General features: G+C 43.7%; 2 protein-coding genes across 4 annotated transcripts; one reads left to right on the plus strand and one right to left on the minus strand.

Annotated features, from left to right (window-relative positions):
* Positions 1-1,641: 1,641 nt before the first annotated feature.
* GFM1 (G elongation factor mitochondrial 1) lies at positions 1,642-20,283 on the minus strand. 2 transcript variants are annotated; one of them, XM_001233638.7, is made up of 18 exons: positions 20,192-20,283; positions 19,789-19,941; positions 18,812-18,944; positions 18,391-18,595; positions 17,558-17,674; positions 16,827-16,977; positions 13,726-13,880; positions 13,214-13,298; positions 12,690-12,827; positions 11,932-12,033; positions 11,251-11,307; positions 10,722-10,859; positions 10,073-10,155; positions 5,215-5,377; positions 4,040-4,184; positions 3,210-3,370; positions 2,756-2,809; positions 1,642-2,018 (listed from the first exon to the last, which is right to left on the minus strand). In XM_001233638.7, the coding sequence occupies exons 1-18, from the start codon at positions 20,234-20,236 to the stop codon at positions 1,887-1,889; spliced, it is 2,217 nt and encodes a 738-aa protein (XP_001233639.1). In that variant the 5' UTR covers positions 20,237-20,283; the 3' UTR covers positions 1,642-1,886. The 2 variants fall into 2 exon arrangements, with proteins under 2 accessions (XP_001233639.1, XP_046754473.1); XM_046898517.1 differs by having other exon boundaries at positions 20,077-20,283.
* Positions 5,900-10,444, plus strand: LXN (latexin). Of its 2 annotated transcripts, NM_001277488.1 has the most exon segments (6): positions 5,951-6,108; positions 6,527-6,589; positions 6,949-7,123; positions 7,685-7,821; positions 9,267-9,329; positions 9,745-10,441. In NM_001277488.1, coding segments are annotated over 6 exon segments (666 nt in total). In that variant the 5' UTR covers positions 5,951-5,976; the 3' UTR covers positions 9,841-10,441.
* Positions 20,284-20,494: the final 211 nt, after the last annotated feature.

Consider the following 20,494-nt stretch of genomic DNA (forward strand, 5'->3'; position numbering starts at 1 on the left):
CACAGTGAATTCTTCATGTTAAGAAAAACCAACGTAGTGTACCTCTGTGTTGTAAGAGGCTGGATACAGACAAGAGAAGACAAATTGTTCTCTTTCATTTCTGCTGCTAGGAAGAGCTCAACAAAGTCAAAATCACACACACACACACACACACACACAAAATCTAGGGCACTCCAAAACAAAGCTCCTGCTCATACCTCTTTCTTTCCTTGCATCCACTGTCCCCACCTATCCACTATTCCCCCAACCTGCAGATCTTTCTCTCTTGCATTTAAGTCCAGTAGAGCCCACTGTGCCTCCGTCGTCCCTGCAGCGTGCCACTCGTGGTCTGATCATCTGTGTTATGTTTATGGAGAACCTGCACACATCTGGCAGAACCTATTAGCCAAGAATTCACATCATGACTGGCCTCTAATAAGCATAACGTAAATATAATAAAAATGATAACTACCCCATCTCTTTACATTGCACTCACACCACATACATAAGACATCCTTGAATTTTGATGAACGAGCTATAGTATTCCCTTATTTTTAAAACTCTCCAAATGTCAGAGTGCCCGCAGGGCTTTTTCTTGAAACCACTTCCAGCTGAACATTTTCACAAGAACAAAAGCTACGGATGTGAGGGAATCACCGAAGATGTGGCCCAAAGCAACAACATACTTCTATACAACGCCGTATCTGCATCTCGTTACCATTTACATGCCCCTGACAAATCTCTGACACTGAACTCATTCCAGGCTTAAAATAAGTCATTTCCACTGCATTTCTGTGAATGCTGAAGAAAAGAAGCCCAGCCACTGCAGTACTATCTGCATCTGGTGAACATCAACCACGATCCTGCGCCAGGAATGCAGTTGGTTTTGAGCTGGAACTTCCTCCTCTGTTTACTGGAAATCTGCAAAAACGCTGCTAAACTGAGTAGGTCAGGAAAAGAGAGCGTGCAACCAAAACCCAGAGTAGATCTGGTAATAATCAAACGAAAATTGACCATTATATCTTCTCTTTCTCACCTAATTGTCAGATCCTTGTTTGAGCTCTCCTGTACGAGTAAGAAAGATCTATTCAGCTGACTCCCAAGCTGAGCAGCAGCAGCAGCATGCTCTCCTGACTCCTGACTCCAGGGTTCTAAAAGATAAAGGAATCCCTTCATTTTCTGAATAAATGCCAAGAAAGTAGGAACATACAATAAAGTCCTACTGCTCCCAGTTTTGAAGAGACTTAACTTCTATGGCCATTCCTGTCAACTCTTTTCAAATGCCTCGAACCACGAGCAATAAGCAGATTGCTGATAAGCTAAATGCACTGACAGATGACCTTGTCCATTTCATTACGGCTTTGGAGACTCATACCATCGTTTCTGAAGAACGAGGAGGAAACATTCATTCTGTAGATTGTATGCTGTCAGTGAGCTGCAGGAACAAAAGGATCTGTGCTTGGAGCACTGGCATGAAAAACACTCGGCAGCACATGACGATTCATTCCCCATGCCTACCCAGAGCTTGTGTTCAATCTCCTAAATTAAAGCCTTCCGACTTTCAGAGGAACAGTAACCAGCCTACTTACAAAATAATTATTTATCAAGTAAAAAAATAAAATTATTTTAATACAAAAGAATTAAGACAAATTTCAAGACAAATTCTTATCAATGTGATAGCATTTCTGTATTTTGTCAATGAGCAGCATTTACATTTGAACAATTCAGCTGTCATCTCTGAGTGACTGCTGAGAATGCCACGAAGGGAGGATATCAGGATGGAGTTGGAAGTCCGAGTCCCACTGCAGCCTGCACACCTTCCAGCCAGGCTCAACTGCTTGTACGTCTGAGCAACCAAGCTCTTCTAGAAGACTGTGAAAACTGTTCCATGTACTCAAGAGGAAGAGTCAGCTTTTAGCTTTGCCCTTTTTTGCAGGAAGCCGTCCTGTTGCTTCGAGGTATTTGTTAATTATTTCTTCTTGAGTACTGGGCAAACACGGATGATACTTACTGTATTCCATTGTATATTCACCTTTTCCCTGAAGAGTGGGAGAAAGAATAAGTCAGAGTTAGGGTGCTAAGCAAAGAACCTTCCTTAGCTGTAGGCCATACCCCACCTGTGACCTGATGTGCACAAGTAACTTACAGTGAAGCATACAAACACTGTACCTAGGCATGTAGACAGAGACACAAAGATAAACTGTATCTGAACGTTGTTTGATACAAGATTATAAGACTGCCTGCAGTAATAAAACTCCATGTGAATGCTCAGAGAATACAGGTATTTGTGTATCACTATAGGTAGAGTAGAAAATTTTAATTAACACACAAAGAAAACAATCTCAACCGATTCAAATGCGTTCAGTGAGCACCTAACTAAGGGTATACCTTGTTAAAACAGGAACTTATTAACATCAGCACTGCTGTCAAAAGTCTCACCTGCTTGCAGAAATCAGTAACTTAAGGAGCGTGTCTATACTCTTCCAGACTCTGAATGTAACACCTCTACTGATTCTCTATCACTCTGTATTATTTGTAACTCCGAATCTCTTTCCTCTCCAAAGTATGCAAGAATGTTTTGCCCACGAGGCTGGCAATAGCTATGTTAATTAAACACGAGTTAAAGTAACAATAATTAAGGTTATTTTCCTATCATCACTAATTGTATTCTGATTTTTATCACTTTTACTGATGCATATGCTATGCTAGCGATGATGCAAATTAGCGCATTTGATTTACATAAGTATCTTTAGCAAAAAGCACTGAGAATACTTACCTCTGTGCAAGACCGCAGCTCACTGGCATATCCAAACATGTCATTCAGTGGCACCTAAAATCAAAGCACGTCATTCTTATAAGATATTTTTCCATCTACTATTGGTTATCACTCAATCAATCTCATTCATGATTTAAAGAGTCAAGAGAAAGATCCCCCTGTAACTCTGTGCATCAGTATTGCTGCACGGATTTCACTCCAAGGCAGCACAGCCAGTCTCAACAAAACCGTGTTCCTTCCTCTGCCACCATATGGCCCTAGGTTACTAAGTTGGCTTCTCCAAAGCAGAACTGATTTATAACAGGTTTACTAACATCGCACAACGCACTTCCACAGATGGAAAATTCATGCCTGTCCACTGAATAACCTGACTAACATTTAAAACTGCAGCCAACCAAACAGTAACAGAGTCAAAAGGCAACACAGAAGAGAGGTACCAGGGAACAGCACACACCTCTGCATAGAGAGTGAAGTACCCTTCAGTGCCATCTTGCCCCGTGATGACTCCATGGCGGCGATTGATTCCAGCTATCACTGCTCCTTGGAACTCAGTGGGTGCCATCACCTCCACGGCCATAATGGGCTCAAGCAGACGCACAGCAGCGTTTTCCATAGCTGGAGGAAAGAAATTAATTAAATATACTCTTGCATAAGTCTACCTAAACCAGGGACATTAAATGATTTTTAACTTGGCCTTGCAAGCAGCCTCCCAAAGCTGCCTCAGTGATGAGGCCAGGAGAGAACTTATGCAACATGTTTCCCATGACAACAAAAGCGAGCAGAAACATGAGGCTGTGTTTTGCAAGACTGCATAAATTAACCTCCTGCTACATTCATGTGCAGCTACAAAAACAAAGGAACAAGCCTGGTTTCACTCAAGATACCCCTTTGCATAGCAAAGAACTGTTTTACAGTTAATGCTGAACGGTTCTTAAATGAATGGGTAAAACACTCCTGACTCTTTGGAATTCTAGCCCCCCCACCCTTTATTCCAGAGATGGCAATGCTGGCAGGCAAACAGTTTGGCAAAACGGTTGTTCTGTTTTGTTGTTACCTATAGAAAGACAAAGCTGTTGGTGCCTCTTTGATCTAGGAAAAAGGATTTCCTTCTGACAACCCTAAGATGAGCCTGCCTTCTAGCATACATTATTTGCTATGGAAGCAGCCAAAATTCAAACGTATGTATAGATACACCAGGTAACCTAAAGAAATGAGGTCCTTACATTTTGCTCCACCAATGAAGAAGCCAAAATGACCACACATTCAGATGACTCAGCTTCATACCTTGCTTTAGTGCTCCTTCTCCTGCTCTGATGAAAGCGAATTCGTTAGAGTCCACCATGTGATGTGCACCGTCTTCTAAGACGAATCGGACTCCAGATATCTTGTGCCCTGACACTGGACCTTTTTCACATGCATCTCGGAATCCCTGTCAAACAACAGCTCAAAATCAGCACGTTGCAGGTTGAAATTAAGGTTTAAAAAAAAACAACCCAAACACCAAAACCCACCCAGAACTACCAAAAAAAACCCTTTCACAATTTCTAGCAGCAACCCCATAACAAGCCAATGGACTTTCCTGCTTGTTAAGAAGATGGAAAAAACATAATGGAGTGGGGAAAACTTTTTACTGTCATTCTTTGGTACCTTAATTTAGCACCACCTTAAAAGAGAAATCATGCAACAAACTAGAAGGCAAGGAAAAGGAACGTACTCAGGATTTTCTCTGTTAAGGGACTGTATAATCAAAAATGGAATGAATGCTTTAACTATCTGATTGACGAGTAAGGCTCTTCTCAGAACACTTCTTCTCAGACCACGTGTTTTTTCCAAGACTCAGGAAAAATCTTTCAAGTGTTGTATCGTGGAATGATGAAGGCTTTCTTTCTATTTGATTAAGGAACGCAAAGATCTTGCTAAGGTGGATACACAGACATATTACTTAAGTGTAATCATACAGTTTAAGAGAAATCATACAGTTACATGGGGGAAGCAAACACAAGAGTCTGTCTGTTTTACTACTTAGGTAACTCATGCATCAAATGGAACTGCAGTTTCCTACGTATCTGGTCGCAGAGAAATTACAAAAAAAAAATGTAATTCAGAATCAGGGATGAGAATTACATCTCTAGAACTAAAAGCAGAAAATGGAAATCCAAAAGCAGGCTCATCAGAAGGAGGTTCGTTTCAGTGTCCGAAAGGAAAGCCTGCCTTTTTTCCTGAGGCACTGCTATGGAAACAGAGCAAGCTACCAAAGAAAACAAACAGCAGGTTCTAAATTAAGTGGAAAAGCTAGGAACGTAAGATATTAAGCAAAAGCATGGAAATTTGATTCAGCTTCCTCTGAAGTAATGGGAAAAGTCTCTTTGCCTGGGGCAAGACAGAAGTAAATGGTAACAGAATAGCAAGAAAAAACAACTAGAATCAGCATTTTTTGTACCACGCAAATTGCTTTGTACCTTTTCAACGGCGGGCACAAATTGCTTTGGAATGTTTGTGCCAATGGTTCTGTCTTCAAATTCTACTTTTGTGTAGTCCTCAGGATCCAGGGGCTCCAGGACTCCTATAACTTTGCCATACTGCCCTGCTCCACCAGTCTGCTTCTTGTGCGTGTATTCAAAACTAAGAACAAACAAGAAACCCCCCACGATGTTATTCATTACACCAACTGTGCTCTATCCACGGCTTTAAAAGGAAAAAGCTCCCATTCTGCATTTTATTTCACTTGGCTTAATGTTGTACAAATGACTGAAACAACAGCTGAGAGCATTCAGATGCTCAAGGAGCAGCACGACTGTCTGTGCTGCCAGCTGGAGCCTGAAGACAGCAACGGTTTGGTCTCCCAGGAAACCATCACTCCTGTATATGGTACGCAACACGAGAATCATAGAATGGTTTGAGTTGGAAGGGACCCCTAATGGCCAGCAGCCCCACTCTGTGCAATGCACGGGGACACCCACAGCAATCCTTACACCCTGACTGCCTTCAGGTTTGCCGGCTTGTGCGAGATCTGACATTACTTCCACACATGCCAACAGCTCCCTCCCACAAAGCACTCCGGTACAGCTCATTCCGTCAGACCTGGAGAAAGAGCAGTAGGAGGAGGAGGGCCGCAGCTCCGCTCCTCCCCAACCCAACCGCAGCGGGCGGGAGCTGCCGGCCTGCTTCCTGCTGCCAGCACCCGGCCCGCCGCCCTCCTCGGCCACGGCCTTCCCCGCGCCATGGCGGAGCTGCCACCAACCCACGGCCCTGCCAGCCGAGCAGCAGCCCTGGCCACAGCCTACATCAGCCACCGCCACGGGAGCCCTGGGCACGGCTGGGTGCTGCGGGACGTGCGCCGTGCCCGCAGGGAGGTAAGGGCTGCCTGCAGGTAAGGGGAAAGGCCGCTGAGGAGCACAGGGGCGCTGCGGTGCGGAACTGCTCCTGCTCTGCCCATGAGCCTGCTGGTAGATGGCTGACAGCAAAGATAACCTGATACGGCATCCACAAGTCCCTTCCAACCCTAAGGATTCTATGATCCTGGGAGCCCATAGGTGGCAATGAAGTAGCATGCCAGACTAGAGAGTGACGAAGAGGTACTAACTGGGCGTTACACCAGGTGCACAGCGAACGAGCAATCCTCCAGCAGGAAGAGAACAAAGAGAAGCTGAGCTGTGTGTGACGCAGAGTGACACTGCTGGAGTCCCTCTGACAGTAATGAGGATCTTCTCCAGGATGCCAAGTAATTCAGCATTTTACACCATAAATATTCTTATTGTTCTCCCTGCTTAGGATATTGATGGTATCGGGCACAAATACCACCTGGAATTCGTGTTAGAAGACATATTTGAGAAAGTGAGTTCAGATTTATTTCATTAACACATTCTACGGGCAGAAGTTGACACTACTGATGTGTGACACGACAAGGAGATTTCAACACCATTCAATTTCAGGTTGAAGTTATGTGAATCTATGACTCCAACTGAAGAACACAAGTAACACTGTGCCCCACACGCTGTGTTTGAGACCTCTGTGAAAGGAAAAATGCCTTTAAAGTATATTCACAGAGGTGCTATGGATGTAGCCTTGTTTTACATAATCACAAATCTCTACAGGCCATACTGAGGGAAAAATATACATTGTAGAGGTTTAAATTACCATTATTACACATGTATTTAACCAAGTATTAATGCATTTAATTAACCCTGTAACAGGACAGTACTGTTAACTGCACTGCTGAGGTTCTTTATCATCTGGGCAACGAAAAGAGTGCTCCAGATGTGCAATTTACAATTGAAGGAGAACTTGAGAACACAGACGAAGCACATAACGCATTCTACAATCGAATCCAGAGCCTGAAAAAAGAGCTCGAGGCAGAGAACATACCAGGTACAAAGAAGGGATCTGGGCAGGAAAGAAGTGAGAGAATGCGTTCCGCGGCCAGAAGCAAAACTGAACTGAATGGGTGGAGGCCCTATGATCCTATGGGAGCCCACAGTATAGGAGGCAGGACAGAGGGAGATCAGGCTGCCAGCCCTGCTCTGAATACGCGCCTCTTCATTTTCTCTTATGCTAAGTGGTATGTCAGTCACAACATGGCCAAAATCATTCATCAGCTCTGAAATCCAGAACTGATACACAATGTGCCCTCCATCCCTTCTTTAACTGCCATGGTTGTGCTGCCTGCGACTGCTCCTAGCGTTGTACATTAGGTACCCCAACAAAGACTTCACAGAACATGTGTTAAGGGGAAGAAGTGGGAGGGAAAACAGACACAGGAGTGATATAGCAGCTATTACAAGATGATGATAGAAGGTTTGTGACGCAGCAAGGAACATCAGCCAGATCCCCTAAGTTTTAGCCCCAGAGCCAACGTACTACACTGTAAGATCTTATCAATGCCTGTGACTCAGTGAATCCCACTTAACGTGTACTTGTTTTGTTTCTCAGACAGCTATGGCAATGTGCCCCCAGAAATGCAGCCCATCAGAGCGCTCGCCTGGGCTGCCTCTGGCTATGTGATATGGCAGAACTCAACTGAGAATACTAAGTACCAACTTGCCCAGATCAAACATGTGAAGCAAGTGGTGAGTTACCATCAACGCACTACAAAGAAGATAAAATTTAGGAGCTAAACAATTGTGGATGTACCAACCTACAGCTGAGGCAAAGTTCTTAAGCAAGAAATCTCAGCTGTGTCTGAACTTCACAGTCTGGTTCATTTTAAAGCCAGTGCTTAAGGCTTTTGTTCCCCCTTTCCCCTAGCAAGTCATGAATGCTTTCACTGATGGCCAGGGTGTTTATTCAGATCATTTCTTCTCCTCATAAATTTTGCTTATAGAAACTGTCTCTTTGCAAGAGCAGTATTCTATGCTTAGTTAGAAAAATTGACTTTTCCACTTAGGGGTCATCCCTTTGATTACAGTTTTATATTGCTTTCCTGCCTTTCATTTATAACGTAGGCTGAGCTGACAGTATTCTTGCACCTGCATAACACATATTGGAATATTCTCCTTCATCTCTTGATTTACATCATGATCTGGCAATCAGTCACCATAACACTGCTTGACATCTCTGCAATACTCAAGTCTAGACAAATACCAATGGCTGCCATCTCAACTTCAATAAAATACAATCTACATTGCTTTTTGTCTGCAGTATTGCAGTTTCCATCCACTTGGCAGATCACCTCAAAATGCTAATCAAGAAAGAAAACAATGATTTAATTCCAATCTTAACATTAACTTTTTTCACTTCGTTCTTCCCAAACTTACTCTTAGTAATGCTGGTTTTTATTATGGGAGAAAGAAATATTTTAGCGTTAATTTTCAGTTGAAATATTTGTATCACAGAATTGCTCTCTAATTTTTTTAATGACTCATTTATCCATTTCTACAGCACTTCAGGGTTAGCTTCCTACCTGATCTTTAAAGTTTGGTCAATTACAGCAATGCTTCTAGATTTACATCAGCTTCATGAGTTTATGGTAAGGAAACTGAGCTCAGGAAAACGTGTCTGGAGTGCAGGGGAACAGAACACCTCAGGATAAAGTATTTTCTATTTTCACTATTTTTTGAGTGATTACAACTACTGCATTTACCCTGAGCAGCTGAGCTCACAAATAAATGACCATCAAATCTCAATATTCAAATTAATGGAGTCAACAGCTGCCATCATCAACAGGCCTTGAAGGCTTTTAACCTGGAACAGGCAACTTGCTTCCAGAAAATTAATTATCAGGGAAAAAAGGCTTAGTTTTAATTTCATATAATTTTGTAGATTCTTTCAGTTCTTCTCTGTTCTATTTGGAAAAAACACACCATGATTTAAGAGTAACTCCTAAAGCAAAGGACACTTTAAGCTCAAGGAAATTGAGCGTGTAAGCCAGAACAGAGAAAGAGGACCTCCTGTTTAGAAAACCCAATACAGCAGAAGTCGTCAGAAAGGACTTTTGCTGCCCGAAGTGAACTAACTTGAAACTTCTAAGATGGGGAAAGTTCCAAGTTCAGCCCTTTTCATCTTATCTTTCCAGAAAAGAACTGATGAATACCTGGAATTTGACTACGTGATTCTACTCCATGAGAACGTGTCCCAGGTAAAAAATCCTCTTCCTAAAAAGGTTTTCTTACTGTTATATTGCTGGCTGTGTAACTTTCACCTTGGACACGAAGCTGGGGGGGTGTTCACAGATCTGATGCCTGGAGGTCAGCAACTGAAACGGGTCAGGTGAGGGCAGTGATCACCCATCTGCCTCAGCACTGTCTGCATCTGTCCCTGTGCAAGCAGGAGACAACAGCTCTCCAGTTTATATCAGGAGAGTAATTTCCAGCTGATTTCCAGGCACTTCTTGTGTACAGCAGTGCTTCAGTATACTGGTCACATTTACAGCTCTCTCCTTGTGGGAGGATAGCATCACCAAATTGGTGAGGCATAAAGGGAAGAAGCTGCAGTTCAGAACTGTTCAAAGAAATTACCTTCTCACTTCCTACATTTTTACTTCCTACCCACAGGAGATTATTCCCTGGCAAATGACAGTTCTCTGGCACCCGCAGCATGGCATTGAAGTAACACAGAACAGCTGTCAACCAAAACACGCCTTGGACTAATGGAGCATCCAATATTGCAATGCAAGAAGCACAGATGCTGCCATAACCGTTTCAGGACAGGCATATAAGTTGATTTGGTGAACACAATTGATGTAGGAAGCATCCTTCCTCAAAGAAACTTTGTTTCCTGTATGCAGTGCTTCAACCTGATAGTCAAACACTCTCTCTACCACGTAATCAAATTCTGCCTCAGAACAGATTAGAAAAAACTGTTGCTAGAAGCAATACTTACTGCACGGGTGCGGAGATGTTCTCTCTAAAGGCAACTTTTGGCTTTCCCATGGTGCAAGGGCAGCTATATTCTCTTTCCATTCGCTGCAGAAAAGAAAGCAGAATGAAATATGGAGTTGTTGTTATACTTTAGCAATAACATTATTACAGATATTTTTGAAATGAGAAACTTGATAAAAGTTAACTATTTTTTTGGGTTGTGGTTGGGCTGAATTGGGTTTTTCTGGTTTCTGTTTTGTCTCCTTCAGGAAAACAATGTTAAAAATAAGGTGGTCATTCCACAGTCATTCTCGCATAGGGGCTGTAGCTTCACACATAGGAAAAAAACCAACATCTGATTATTTTATTAAAGTTCAAGTTTTCCAAAACAAAACCCATCTTTCCTTCATTCTTTCAACATTTCAAATATATCTGCTTTGTTAGACTAAGATAAAAAATTAAGTTGTGCACCTCCAAAGGATTCTGTAAACTTGGTAACACCTGAGGCACCCAGGTACAAAACCAGGCCTAAACTCTGCCATCAATGAGCCTCCCTGCAGATAGATTTTTGTACAGCAATGCAATGTTTCAGCCAGAAGGAAAGAATTCTTGGTTAGCAAAATAGTCAAAAGCAGAGTCTATAGACTCTATGATTCTGCTTTCCAAATTACCTGGGAATAGATTTCTAAGTGTAGCTCTCCCATTCCAGAAACAATGGTCTCTTTGCTCTCGTCATCAAAGTGGACTCTAAAGGTGGGATCTTCCCTCGTAAAGCGGCTCAAACCTTTGGAAAATTTATCGAAGTCATTCTGAAAATCAGTTACGCATGCAAAGAAAACGTTAATTCAACATGCAGAAGGCAATCCAGCCTCACATTTTCCTGTCAACTGTTACTTCTGCTCTCACGAGGTTATTTTCTGAAGCAGTCATACATTTACAGCTGTATTTATTTCTCCAGTTACTTCAAGTCCATGATGAACCCAGGTCAAAGACACACATCCTCTTCATAGTTACCTAGTACCACCTAACATGTTGTTCAGATAACATGTGAATATATTCTTAGCTACTTTCAACAGAATACTTTAACACAACACTCACTTAGTCTATAGATACTGCATTTCCCTGCTAACCAGCACAAAGCAATAAAGGCAGCAGAAAAAGGTAATTCAGTCAGAAGAAGGTTGGTCCACAGGCTCCTACCTTGTTGGAAGGCTTCATAGCTACTGAAATGACAGGATCAGGGACATGTATTGATTCCTGCAGGTCATAAAGGAAGAGACCACACAGTCAGGTTTTGCTGTACATGGCAACGTGACTTCTCCAAAAAGTATCAGTCACAAGAATTCTGGGTCACAAACAGATGACTGCTGCTCTTATCACACTTGTATTTAACACACGCTAGGGCGCCAGAACTGTGTAATTCTCCCCGGGATTATAAGAGGGCTGTATGTAACATATGCCATACTGCCAACCATAATATTTCCAGTACCAGCTTAGATGCAAGGTGGTCTCTGGGTTTCACACTACTTAGAAAAATCTGCTTCCCACCAGGTTTAGTAAATGTGTACATGAATAAAAGTGTACACAGATACATACATAGTTCAGCAGCTCTGGACAACAACAGCCTCTCAGTATTCAGTAGCCCACGGTCAGCAGATGATGCAGGAATGCTTCCAACAGTTTGCTAACACCAAACTATTGTATTTGATGCCAAGTTTAGCAAATGGATGCGTATCTCTTACATATAACATACTTCTACACATAGAGGATTCCCAAGGTGTATCGCAACAATTATCTGCACTTGTGTATAGAAAACATCATAAAAAACATTTAACTGGACAAACTATTAAAAACTTTTACAACAAAATGAGGCACACTTACCATGGAAATGTCAGTGCTGGTTTTATCCGTGAATGTATCCCCACTGGCACAGTCAATTCCAAACAATGCACATATGTCTCCTGCATAGACTTCATTTACATCCTTAAGAAAGAAAAGTGTACTATTTAGAGGAATACTGAAAGAGAGGACAGAGTATTACAAGCTACATTTGGTTTTAAGCAGAGATATAAATACTGTGTCTAAAGTTAAGCTCCTTTTTCTTCAAGGCAGATGCCCGAAAAGGATACCTCAGCTCTAGGAAAGGATGTAAAGCAAACCAATTTTCAGTTGAAGAATAACATTAAATAATCACATGATAAGAAACATTGCTGTATGTTTTGCCAATCCTGTTTCCCCTCCCCCACAACTACAGAACATGGCCATACAAAGCCAGCTTGCTCTAGCTATCATCTCAAAGCCTTTTTATAATACTTTATAATACTTCTTGGGCAAAGACTCCTCCGCTTCAGTGGGAATAATACACTCCACTTCACATAATACTACTCAATAATACTCAAAATAACACTCAAATAATACTAGTCCACTTCAGTGGAAATAAGACTCCTCCACTTCAGTGGAAATAATACACTGAAGATCATTTTCACTTCCTGTAGAGTTCCACTCAGTGCTACAGAAAATACAAATGAACAACAAAGCAGAAATTTGATATATCACATCATACCTGAAAAGAGAGTAGCCAGTTTAGTAAGGGTGACTCAAAATGCAACCCGTGTGCCTGGGCTGCACCTCTCACTCACCTCCATGTTGTCTGAATGCATTCGGACAAGTCTTTGCACACGCACTCTCTTCCCAGTCCTTGTGTTATAAATATAATCAGATTTCTTCAGCATCCCCTGATAAACTCGAATGTAAGTTAACTGCCCAAAACGGCCAGCCTGAAATCAAAATTCATTACAAATCAGGCAAAATCCTCCTTGGAGCCAAGCCAGTTCCTGTTTGAAGTACAATCTGAACTGATTGAACAAACGATTGCTTTGCATTTATACACCAAATGTATAAACCATACAAATACACATGTATGCGAAGCTTTGTTTAACACAGTCTCAGCTTTCAGCTGGCTCTGGAAATGAACTTGACACTTAGTGGCCACTTTCCTCACTTCACCAATTTTACTACTCCTAAGCCTTCGCAACAGAGGCATATATTAGCTCCAATTTGGGCAGCCACTTTCCAAATGAAAATCTGAATTACCCCAATAATTCTCAGAGGAAATGCTCTGCTTCTCTACTGTTTTTGCTGCATTAAACATTAAACAGCTTACCTCCAGCTTAAAAGCAAGGCCCACAAAAGGCTGCGAGTTGTCTCGAGCAGAGTTCAACAGGAACTTAGCTTTGTCCTCAGAATCTCTTTAAGACAAACAAACATAGGGATGGAAAGTGACTTTATGTTACAAAGAAAACATGCCGTTTTCCTTAAGCTGTGAGTTGCCTTGGGAAGTGCTGAGAGCCCTCGGTTTCACAGGTTTATAATAGACACTTAGAAGATGCTCCCACATGTAGCTGTCATGTGCTGAGAAAAAGATCTCAGGAAAACTGCAGCAGATCCCAAAAAGGAGATCTGAATTATGACATTTACCACTAGCACTTATCAGAAGTATATTATGAGTATGAACAGATAGCCTCAAATCAGAAGTGAGCCTTCTTAGCATTGGAATGAAATACAAAATTAAAACTGCATTATGTAAATGGTAAATGATCATATATTTAGTTACTGAGTTTCCCATTGCATAGTACCCAATTCCAAGACCTCACTGTGCGTTCACCAAGCACTTACCCCTGGTTTAGAATAGCATAGTTCTCCACCTCTGAAGGGTTTGGGAGGTATTCTAGGACAGCATCCAGCAATGGCTGCACTCCTTTGTTCTTTAAAGCACTTCCCACCAGCACTGGGGTAAAGGACTTCTTCAGTGTTGCTCTTCTGATTGCAAGCTGGAAAAATATCAGAGCATTACTGTCCTGCAACAGCTCCAGGAGTCTGATGTAGCATAAGTCATGCAGTGTCCCAGAGGTTCCCATCTTTGCTGGCTGCAAAGGAGCTGCACTCATAGCCTCCTGGACAAGCCCTCACACAAAAGCCTCCCAGGACAACTTGCCCTTTGTAGGGATGTGGGATTTTCTGAAAGAGAAATTTAGCTATCTGGGGATATTTGGATAAGCTCAGTGCATCATCATGTTCTGATGAAGAGTGCTTTAACATCACAAGAAAGGAACATATTCACATTGATCTGCAGAGCTGCTGAGGTTGTGACTGCCTCGGGAATCCTTCCAGGATATCCCAGCAGGCCCAGCCCTGTGCTTGTTCAGTGCCTTTCACCCAAGCACCACAGGACACTACAGAGCACCATCAGCTTCCACAATGATTATTATAGCTGTCTTTTGTAAAGGTTTAGAAAGGTGGGCAGAAGCTAACTCCTCCCAAATCAGCGACTAAAGCCAGGACAGACTGCCACCTCGGCCTCACCTCTCCCTACCACTAGAGGATGCCATCTCCCCGTGTCTACCTACAGAGGCCCTCAACTCCAGCTGAAAGCAGCTCCAGTCTTCTGGGATAAGCTAGAAGAAATGTATTCTCCTAAGTCACATCACCTAATCCGTGAGTTTAATTTAGAGCACCTTAAGAGAGAAGACCACACTATCTTGACAAGTAACAGAGAGAGCAATCTGGACTATCAGAGACAAAAAAAAAAAAACACAGAAAAAAGTAAAATAAGATATTTGACAGAGCAAAATATTATAGTAGAAGAATATTCTTTTTCCATTTGAGGAGGAGGTGTTTTCCTCAAGTTTGTTGGTTTGATGAATCCACAAAAATAGTACCAGGAAAAAAATCCTACGTCAGCAAATCGGATCCTTGAATGCAGCATTATGGATAGCAGCAAATCAGGTTGTGTTTAGGCAGACGATCTTCAGTAAGCATCATACGCCGGGCTGTGATAGCCAGGAGCAATGCTTAGCATCGTTTCTGAGAAAAGCCATCTTCACTGGAGACTTGGCTGCTCACCACCAAAAGAAAATCCATCTTCAGGGACATACTAGTAAAAATTAACCCAATGCTATAGCCATTATATCTGTAATTAAATTGCTTTCTGAAGTGGGAAGGAGAGGCACACTGAGTAGATAAATTCATTTTTGCAACAGATTCTCCTCTCAGTGGGAGCTATCAAAAGTAGCTTGCTGCTGGAAGTCTCACCTGTCCCAGTAATCAGCATTCACATCTGGACTGTTCCCCCCCAGGTGGAAGAGGAATCCCTACAGGGTTCTGAAATTCCTTTTTATCTAAAAGGGAAGGGCTGCTTTGAACAGCTCAGGCCTCATAAAACAGTATTTAACTACTGGAATAGCTAAATGCTCAGTTATATCAATAAGAGCTACAACTTTTTTTTTTGTATTTCTGAAAAGAAAAAACAAACAAAAGCCTTGTGCTTCCGTGTCTCAAGTTGGAAAAAAAAAAACAAAACAAAAAGCCCAAATTTGAGGTCTGTAACAAATTTAAACGTGATCAAAGTTTTGGGACCACGAGGATTCAAAGAAGCAAACCTCGTGGGGACTTGCAATGCCCATCAGCTTTGAGTGGCTGCCAGAGCTCTATGTCCCAACAGATAGAGTGTGCAGCTTCCAGGAAAGCAAGCAGTGCAGACCTTACCAGGAAAAGCGAGTGCCACACAAAGGCACCCAGGCATTGCTAAGGAGCCAAACACTCATAAGAGGACTTCAACGTCAAAGCTCTGTTTAGAGCATGAGCTGACTGATCACGTCTGACTTGAGCCCAGATGGCTGCGTGCACAGAAATAGCTCCTGCATGCAACACTCAGGTCTCAGCTTGGCTTCAGCTCCCAGCTGAAGGGCCCAGCTGTGAGCAGAGAAGCAAAATGAGGTGGCAAGTACCATACCAGGCAGACTTCACTCCCAGCCCCCCCCCAACAGCAGTACTCACAGAAACCTGCTTAAACTTCAACAGCAGCTCCTAGAAAATAATCTGCCCATAACAGACTCTTCAGACACTGTTGTTTTTCTTTTTTTCCCTCAGTTTTTAATTTATCACATTAAGCAACTGGTCCTCTGTGGCAGTTTCAGCCTTTGATGGATTTATTGCTATTAATAGCAGACATTAGAAGATTATTGCTCAAGTTAACTTCCAACAGTAGGAAGAGGTGCTGGTAAATAGCAAGCCAGACCTCAGAAATACTTGAACCAAGCGTAAGGAATCTATATAGAACCACAGAATGGCACGGGGTTGGAGGAGACCTCAAAAATGGTCTAATTCCAACTCCTTAGCCATGGGCTGGCTGCCCCACATCAGATCAGGCTGCCCAGTGCCCCCTTTGACCTGGCCCTGAGCACCTTCAGGGAAGGGGCATCCACAGCTCTCTGGGCAGCCTGTGCCACGAAGCCCTGTATGGCCATAAAGCAGCTAAAAGGGGAAAAAACAACCAAGTTGGAGTCATGCCTACAAAGCAGACAGCCCTCCCTTATGCTGCCAGCTGTCACAACACAAAGCCCAACAGCTCACTGTGTGTCAACAGCTGCACATGGACTTGACTTTTCACCTGCTGCACAGGGCTCGATGGTCAATGCCAGCTTGCAGAGCATTGCTGTAAGGTGAGTGTCCTCAGGCAACCTCGCATTCACAGCACTGACTGTCTGTCCTGACTAAAGTTAACAGCACAGTCACCTAAGATCCTCGGAGGAGGGACTGCAATCCCATCCACTGACTTGATTTTCCAATCATAAACAGAATCTGAAACAAGTACCCAAAGGGAATCCACCCGTAGGAGGTGACACATCCTACAGAACCCAAGCAAAAAGAATTTGTCCAAAAAGCATTTTCAGAAGAATACAAACAGTACTACATTAAGGAGAAATATGTAAAGTTACCTTTATATCAGCAACTGTGGGAATCTTTTCTTCCAAAAACAGCTCCCCAAGGCGATCATCTGAATTAGCAACACATTCAATCAGTTCCGAGCGCCGTTCTGCAGCCTCAGCTCTAAACTCAGCTGGAATTTCATCGTATCGAACCGTCTGGCTAAACACACAAACAACATAAGGGCTCTAAGGGAATATCACACGTATCAGCCTTCCAATCACTGGTCATCATCACGACCAGCCTGACCAAGAAAAACTCACTGGTGATACGTACATAAAATAATAAAAGGCACACAAGAATATCATATCCCTATTTCCGATGCTTTAGCAGGCAACAGTTCTTACTGCTCATGGTAGGAGTTTGGGAGGTTGCAGGGTAAGCTGTTCAACTGCACCCACACTGTATCATCATCCCAGGAAGCTCATGCCAAAAAGCACACTTTCAGGTCCTGCTATGAAGCAGGTCTTCCAGCTTCCTGTGTGGTGAGTACTGCCACCACCCACCGCAGCCACAGAACGATTCCTGCTGCAGCTATCACTCACTGAACCTGACTGCACCATCACTGTGCCAGAGAGCTGAGGCGCCACACCTCAGCCTTACCACAAGCTGCATCCCTAACCTTCCCAACAGCAGGCTGTTTCATCTCTGAAGTGAAGCTGTGGCTTCCCTTGATGGAAGGTGCCATTTCCAAAGCAAAGAGTAGCTTCAGTAGAAGAAACACACAAGTTTCAAACCTTACCCAAATGCGCCATCAAAATATATAGCTCTTTCTTCTATTAGATCTATAATTCCTTTAAAGTTTCCTTCCAGCCCCATTGGAATCTGGACAAAAGCTGCGTTGTGTTTTAACTTGGACCTGAAAAAGTGAGCGAACATAGACTAAGGAAAAAGAAAAGTCATTTGTATACATGCGCTCCAAATGTTTTTTAAGCAACATCCTATTCCCACACTACAGCATCATACCTCGTGTTATGATGAAAAATACCTGTTTGCATTTTAACCTGCACCACTGCCAGACCTCTATATGCCAACAGATTGAGCAACTTCCATGGGAAATAAAGGCAGTGCAACCTACTTTCAGATTAACTACTTGATGAGAGTTCCTTCTCCCTTATTGCCTATTATCACACATACCTCACAGATGAAATTAGGCACAGGAAGATAGCACATAAAGGGCAGGTGGGGCTCCAGGTAGGTGAACCAGAAACTGCCCAATCTCAAGTTGTGGCCCTTTTGTGAACTACAACACATCTACTACCAGCATCCAGGAAAAATCAAAAGGCTGGTTTTGAACTGGCTCCACATATCCAGTTCCAGTATCAAAACAAACATCAAAAAGCCTGCACTCAGACACAGGGAGTCTAGGCCAATGCTAACTATTGTTTTGCTCCCTTTTCCTGGACAAAAGGGAGAGTTGTTGTAGGTGAGAGCAAGATTTAACCTGAAGTCATGCATTACCTCCTAAAGCACCCCTACAAACTCCAAAAGAGAACATTTTTCAATATTATCAGTATTAACCTGCTACGTGAACTGTTCAGAACTATCTAACAGGTAAGCTGAAGTGATAAATACCTCATTTGTTGTACTGCTCTGGATGGACTGGAGCCCATCCTGTCCAGCTTATTGATGAACGTTAAAAATGGCACGTTGTAACGTTTCATTTGTCTGTTCACAGTTATGGTCTGGCACTGAACTCCTCCAACAGCACAGAGAACCAGAATAGCTCCATCGAGAACCCTCAGAGATCTCTCCACTTCAATGGTGAAGTCCACGTGCCCTAAGTAACAATAAGAAAACACGTTATTTGCAGGTGATAAAAAGTAAGAGTAATTGCTTCCTCATGGCTGCAGAAAACACCCAACTCATTCAATCTCCAGCCATAAGGAACACGCCAGAGTAGCACAGCATTGGCCCCTAATGAGCACAGTGAGGGCGCCACGTTCCCCATACACACAAAGGAATGGCAGCCTTACAGCATCAGAGCTGCTGCTACCTGGCGTGTCTATGATGTTGATGTTGGTGTCCTTCCACATGGTGTACGTGGCTGCAGACTGAATGGTGATTCCACGCTGTCGCTCGAGCTCCATTGAATCCATGACAGCTCCGACTCCATCCTTACCTCTCACCTTCGCAAGAAAAGAAAAAAGAAAAGAAAAAAGAAAAGAAAAAAGAAAAGAAAAAAGAAAAGAAAAAAGAAAAGAAAAAAGAAAAGAAAAAAGAAAAGAAAAAAGAAAAGAAAAAAGAAAAGAAAAAAGAAAAGAAAAGAGAAAAGAAAAGAGAAAAGAAAAGAAAAAAGAAAAGAAAAAAGAAAAGAAAAAAGAAAAGAAAAAAGAAAAGAAAAAAGAAAAGAAAAAAGAAAAGAAAAAAGAAAAGAAAAGAAAAAAGAACTTTAGTCCTAGAAGGTTTACTGAGAATTCGCTACAGGTGATGCTTCATCTGGTGAACATCACCTTTCAGGCAGTGATGAAAAGGAGATGTGAGAGAATCACTTACAGTTCTTGAAATGCCAACAAACCTGATTTTTCTGTAGCATCGCCTACTCTGACAGTGGAACTAGATGGCCCCAGGGGCCCTTCCTAACCTGAACAGTTCTCTGATCCTAAATGCTCCCCTGGGGATCAGTCCAAAAAGAGATCATCAACAACCTACAGCCAATTATACTTTGCTATGAATTTCATAAGCTAACATAGTCTGGACCTAGAAATACATCCCTGGATTCTCTCCATTTCTCACAGCCACCTCTGGCTGAATCAGAAGCGGCTCACACCTCCTGCAGTGCATTTACCAAAGGCACAAGCACAGAACCAGGGGATGGAAGGGACCTCTGGGCATCCCCAGCCCAACCCTCAAACACAGCATGAAAGCACCCAGGTGGGTTCTTGTATGTGTACAGAAGGAGACTCCACCACCCCACGGCGGGGGAGCCCTTCCTCACACAGACGGCCGCCCAGCGGTCCCAGTGACGCTCACCTCATGCATCTGCGCGATCCTGCCCGTGTAGAAGAGGACGCGCTCCGTCAGCGTGGTCTTCCCCGAGTCGATGTGGGCCGAGATGCCGATGTTGCGGATCCGCTCGTTGGGAAGGACGGCCGAGGAGCAGCGCCGGCAGGCATTGAGAAGGAACTGGGCGGGAAAAGCCGGTTCGCTGCGGAGCCCTGCCCCACTCCTGGCCCGCAGCCCTTCTGCCACCCACCCCCCAGACCCCCACCCAGCCCTCCTCTCGCTCCCCGTTCGCCCCGGGGAGTCCCTCCCGCCCACCTCAGCGAGCCCTCAAGGACGCTCCCGCAGGCGGGCTCCGCCCTCCCGGCCCGCCGTGCCCGATGGGCCTCTCCCCGGGCCCCGCCACCGCCCCGTGCATGGCACTACCCACTACCTGCCGCTGCCCGCGGCCCCGCGCCGCCCGCACCGCCCGCAGCATGGCTGCTCGCTGCTACCCCGCAAGGTCGGTTCGCCGCTTCCGGGGTCACTGCGCATGCGGGGTCACACCGGAAATGGGCCCTGGCCGGAAGTGGGGCTGCGCCGCGCCAATGGGCAGTGCGGGAGGGAGCGCTACAGACGGAGCCCAGAAGGTGAGGCCCGAAGGGACCGAGCGCCGTGCTGACAGCGTGCAAGGCACCGCGCCGCTGCACAGTAATGTACAGGGGAGGCTCAGCGGGCTTTACAGAGCACAACGCCT

This window comes from Gallus gallus, chromosome 9 (assembly GCF_016699485.2).
Source record: "Gallus gallus isolate bGalGal1 chromosome 9, bGalGal1.mat.broiler.GRCg7b, whole genome shotgun sequence".
NCBI classification, from domain to species: domain Eukaryota; kingdom Metazoa; phylum Chordata; class Aves; order Galliformes; family Phasianidae; genus Gallus; species Gallus gallus.

Bases quoted from the DNA above. Each gene is read 5' to 3' on its own strand.
- LXN (XM_015291694.3), top strand. From the start codon at position 5,977: ATGGCGGAGCTGCCACCAACCCACGGCCCTGCCAGCCGAGCAGCAGCC. The intron at 7,124-7,684 runs GTACAAAGAAGG...TTTGTTTCTCAG, and splicing joins CGAGGCAGAGAACATACCAG to ACAGCTATGGCAATGTGCCC. The intron at 9,330-9,744 runs GTAAAAAATCCT...TCCTACCCACAG, and splicing joins TCCATGAGAACGTGTCCCAG to GAGATTATTCCCTGGCAAAT.
- GFM1 (XM_001233638.7), bottom strand. From the start codon at position 20,236: ATGCTGCGGGCGGTGCGGGCGGCGCGGGGCCGCGGGCAGCGGCAG. The intron at 18,945-19,788 runs GTGAGCGTCACT...TTTCTTGCGAAG, and splicing joins GGATCGCGCAGATGCATGAG to GTGAGAGGTAAGGATGGAGT. The intron at 12,034-12,689 runs GTGAGTGAGAGG...TTCTTTCTTAAG, and splicing joins TGCATTCAGACAACATGGAG to GATGTAAATGAAGTCTATGC.